This window comes from Palaemon carinicauda, chromosome 26 (genome assembly GCF_036898095.1).
Source record: "Palaemon carinicauda isolate YSFRI2023 chromosome 26, ASM3689809v2, whole genome shotgun sequence".
Lineage (NCBI taxonomy): Eukaryota > Metazoa > Arthropoda > Malacostraca > Decapoda > Palaemonidae > Palaemon > Palaemon carinicauda.
This window is the reverse complement of record NC_090750.1, coordinates 70453393-70458392: the sequence shown is the minus strand read 5'-3', so window position 1 is coordinate 70458392 and position 5000 is coordinate 70453393. Positions and strand designations below refer to the sequence as shown.

Here is a 5000-nt window from a genome sequence, read left to right as displayed (position 1 = left end):
TAACGATACAGAGCAAAATATTAACTGGAAAGAAATTATTTTTTCACACACCAAGGCCCGCCTGAACAGACCTTTAGTGTCTGATAGAGGGCGAGAAATAAACCCGTAAAAGTAAGTAGTTAATATGATTCAAATAAAAATTATGTGTCCAACCAAGTTCTAATACTTCGCGTTGCATTATTTCTATATGCATCTACTAGGTTGCTAGCTTCACATTTTCCATTATGATGATTTCTGATTTCGACGCTTGCGGTTTCTTTTCGAATTGAATTTATCATTTAACAAAACAAAAATGTAAATTTGACATATTCTAAACCCAACTTTGCAGCATGACAAAAGTCATATCATTACCTTAAGTGTCTTCATTTCTCCTCCTTCCGGAACTCCGATGGCATCCAAAAGATGCGTTGTTCTGTCAAACATTAGCACTAGACCTTGCTGAAATAAGTTAATAAAACCGAACGATTAAAACTTGTATTCTATCTACGGTAGAGATAGCTAATATATACAATATAAGTATATTGAGCTAGTAAATATTTCTATAAATCCTAACGGGTTTATTTACTATTCAATTACTGAAATAAATCTAAGTTAATTTTATATGCATTGTATCCTTGTATCTAATAAGAGATAAGGTCCGTGTATCGTAGCATTTATGACTTAACTAGGACTTTAATGGTAGCTCATCCAGATTTTTTTTTACTAAAAAGTTAGTCTCTGGAGAAATTTTCTGATAGGATTTTGATCTATCATCTCATTTTGATATCAAATGGTGACTTTCTCTTCTTTAGATTGCCCGGAGCTTCTCTCCGGAAAGGGGCTTTTTGACGGTGCGTCTAGCCCCTAGATCAAATGGTGACGTTTCTTCAACTTTGATTGACGTCACAACAGGAAACTTCCAAACCTACCTTAAATTTGACGGTAAATTCTTCTTCTTCTATGGGTACAGTGATCTTTGACTGCTGCATTTTGTGGAACAAGTGATTGGATGTTCTTTGCACGTAGAACTGAGTGAAACCCAAGGGTGGTATCATATCTGCTACGAAAACTAGCTCGAATTCTGCTGTTGAGCTCCGACCGGGAAGTCCTAAAACACTTTCGGGGATGGGAACCAGTTGGGAAACAACGGCATTTCCTTCAATGAGAGACAAGAAACGAGAAATTAAGATCAAGTTATTCTGTAGCATCCCAGATAAGCAAATGAGAATACAAATACTTTGTTCACTTCATATTTCATGCATCATACAGTACTTTCCTTTCCTACGCTTTGGAGTACGTAGTGATGTTTAGAGTAAATTTTTGTTCCAATAATTGTTTTTTCTTTTTTTTTCCATTAACAGAATAGGAACTTCGTCAAATCCAAGGTCCTTAGACTGGATATTCATGAGATAATTTGTCCAATATCTACGAAAATTACGACAAACAAGTTTTAAAACATTGATTAGAATAAGATTAGAAGACCTGAATATGCCATAATATAATTTTATATTCAGTTACTCAATTAATGTCTTCAAAGGATTCGTAGTAGGAAAATGGATTATGGTATAAAAGTAAAATTTCCAAACTGCACTAGCTTTTACAATGCTGGGTAGGGAAACCAGAACTCAAAGGAGACCACTTCATTAATGAGAAATCTAGATAGTTATGTTTTGTACAAACACTCAACGAGGAATTCACACAGTATTTTTTTCTATGTGACATTTGATACTTTGATTAATCAAAAATACAAATGGAAACTTCATGAAAAGATTCCAATGGGTTTAAAATAAATATAAATTCAACCGGTTAAGGCTAACACATCTATCTACCATGGCAATTCACCCATTTTTAGTAAGTAGCGGACATAAAAAAAAAAGGGGGGGGGGGGGGTTCTCAACGTTCCTCTTTGCCTGACAAGGGACTCGGCCGAGTTTGGTTGGTACTGCTAGGGTACCACAGTCCACTGTACCAACCGTGTGTCACACAATTGTACATAATTCCTTTTGTATATATTATGCTTGTATCTTCGCTCTTCCCTCGCACTAAAAGAAGAAGAATTTTCATGTTCAAATATTGACAATGTTACAGAGGAGAAAAGCAGACATTAATTATCATGTTCGTTTTTCTCCTCTGTAACATTGTCAATATTTGAACATGAAAATTCTTGTTCGTTTTAGTGCGAGGGAAGAGCGAAGATACAAGCATAATATATACAAAAGGAATTATGTACAGTTGTGTGACACACGGTTGGTACACCACCCTCCCCCGTTTTCCACCACAATGAGGCTTCATATTTTTTATATCTCTCAGGAAGTAACTATCCAGGAGAGGGATTCCCAGTCCACCTCCCTGACCCCGTCCCTTTTAGTCACCTCTTATGACATGCAGGGATACGTTGCCGCAATTCTAATTGTTGCAATGCTCCCGCGCCCATAGGGGACTAGCACAAAATTGTCAATTCTCTCCCGGCTGTCCGTCTGTAATTCCTGGCTTGAAATCAGTCCCATGACGCTTGATATCAAGAGTAATTTCGGGAGCAGAAAACTTTTATGATGGTATTTTAATGAATTAATACACTGAAATTTTAAAACTTTTGTAATTAGATCACTATAATTATAACAAAATGACGTAATTAAAATGCTTCATTACTTGAGATTTTCATATTACAGCATCCTGCATTGCAACAGCAATATTTTGCATTAAATATACTCAATCAATTAAACATAATGGCATGTAATTACCGTAATTAACGTCTTTCAAATATTTTCGTATGTTTTATGTTTTGTTATGTTCCTGAAACTGAATATTTCTATTTCTTTTGGATAAAACAGCCTTTATTGCGTATAACTATTACATAAAAGAATAGGGTCCCTCAATTTTTATTTTTTTTTAATAATATGGGTGCTTGCATCCGTTCAGATCGTCTCTCTGTCCCTTCCTCTGCCTACTTGAAAAAAATATTTCTAGCTACAGGCTACTTCCAACCACTCATATCTTTAACCATTAGGTTTTTTTTTTTTTTTTTTTGAAAATAGGGTCTCTCAATTTTTATTTTTTTAATAATAAGAGTGCTTGCATCCGTTCAGATCGTCTCTCTGTTACTTTTCAACTATCATACGATTATCGTTTCCCCCAACCAACCAAACCCCAAAATGATATGGTTCAAGAGTACATTCACCCTATGCAATAAAAAAAAAATCATATATCAAACTAACCTTGAAAATCTGTAACCTTGTAAGCAATATCCTTTGGAACAGGAACCCTCACATGATATTTCTCCCAGGGTTTTCCAAGAGGATTGTATACAGTTATTACAAAGGAAGACGAAGTTTCTGATAAGGGGCAAGACGACTCGTTTAGCAGAGGACAATAAACTGGAGTTACTGTGGCCTCTGCTTCAGGAACGGCCGGTTGAAGCTTTCTGAAAAGTTTATTAATTTGCCATTAATTTATAGAATTGGATATGTGAAATATTGGCTAAAACTTCAAGCACTGGGTCACTACAAGCTATCGAGCCTTTGATGTGAGTAGGAATAGTACTGGCCACAGTTAACGTTAAATAATTCCAGGTATTGAAGAGTCCAGAAATAAATTTTCAACATTAAAGATTTAATCACGATTCAGTGACCTATTTCTCTATTCTTTAGACCAATGGTTCCCAACCTGGGGGAAATTTCCCCCGGGGGAACTTTGAAGCTTCCAAGGGGGAAATAATTACACTACCTACTAACTAAAACAAGCGGAAAATGTCCTCATAGTACGTGCGGCAATTTGTTGTTAGCCATTCAATTGTGATATGATCATATCAGTTCTCACTGACATGATATTCAAGGGGAGAATTGGAGTGTCATGCCCATTTCTGAGGCAGGTGAGTGGGCATGAGGGCTGGGCGGGGCATGAAGGGGGAAATCTGGATGGTTGAACTGGGTGCAGGGGGGAAATGACAGAAGAAAGGTTGGGAACCACTGCTTTAGACCAATGCAACCATTGTCTTACCTGTATGCTTCCGCCATCAAACCAAAGGACTCCGTTACTCCCTCAGCTAATCTTAAATAGTAATCGTTAGTGACAGCCTGTTTTGCAGTACCAGTTATAGCATCGTGATGTTGCAGAACTGCCATCGCTTTTTTAAGAATCTCGAGTCGAGGATCAATGCCCAGGCCCAGGAGAGATGATAATTGCTTCACGGCCTGGGTAAATGGAAATAGATTTAGTGGGCTAGTTTGGACGTAGGATTTAAGATACGGCCTCTGACATGTTTCTTGGATGAACAGAGAAGAATCTAGTATATAATGGCCAGGCCTTATGTTCATTTTAAGTTATAAAAATGCAATATTTATCGCACAAAGCAGTCATTAAGAAGCAAATTAATTATGTAGTAATTAGAACTAATGTATTATGATGGTTCCAGCTTTCGCAGACTATTAATCATTAAACAAAATTTAAGAAAAAATGGATATTCATAAAATGGGAGGTTTGGGCGTACATTTCCAGACTGAAAAAGTCTTTAAGTCAAACAGTCTAATATATTACCAAGAAGATAAAAGTGCGCTAAAATATTCACCTGTAAAAAGGTGTTAGTCTCTCTGACGAATCCCTTCAGGGTTGGTCTGGAGGTAAAGTAGCCAGTCCAATAAGAATGGTTATTTGATGCATAAGGGAAGAAATCGTCTGTTTTGGTGGGCCACGACAAATTGGCCTTGTTCAGGGCGTCAAGATAACACGAAGGTGTTGAGTAGAACACATTCACATTGGAACCATTTTGCTGGCGAGCATTCACATACCTGGAGAAAAGAATTGTAAGAGAAAAAAACGTGCTCTTTTCCTATATCAAGACTTCTAAAGCTAAGTTTATATATTTTTATTAGGGTATTTTAAGTGAGAGAACAGGGAAAAATAACTAAAAGAAAATGCAGTCACTTATCTCGACGTAAATCTAATTCGTTATTAAGTGGCCTATGTAACTTGATATTTGAGGTCTTCGTGGTAATATTTTAATGTAATCAGTGAATGAATTCTAA

At 36.5% G+C, this 5000-nt stretch overlaps 2 protein-coding genes across 3 annotated transcripts in view; one reads left to right on the top strand and one right to left on the bottom strand.

Annotated features, from left to right (window-relative positions):
• The window catches only part of LOC137619575 (serine/threonine-protein kinase Nek8-like), a 135975-nt gene that overhangs the window by 6594 nt on the left and 124381 nt on the right, over positions 1 to 5000 (top strand). The gene's annotated exons all lie outside the window — the stretch shown is intronic.
• Positions 1 to 5000, bottom strand: part of LOC137619573 (lysosomal alpha-mannosidase-like) — a 52452-nt gene that overhangs the window by 12537 nt on the left and 34915 nt on the right. For both annotated transcript variants that reach the window (XM_068349719.1, XM_068349718.1), the window contains exons 9-13: positions 4544 to 4763; positions 3976 to 4169; positions 3195 to 3400; positions 909 to 1135; positions 352 to 438 (exon numbers count right to left, since the gene is read on the bottom strand). In XM_068349719.1, the coding sequence (XP_068205820.1) occupies positions 352 to 438; positions 909 to 1135; positions 3195 to 3400; positions 3976 to 4169; positions 4544 to 4763 (934 nt within the window). The remainder of the gene's footprint in view (positions 1 to 351; positions 439 to 908; positions 1136 to 3194; positions 3401 to 3975; positions 4170 to 4543; positions 4764 to 5000) is intronic.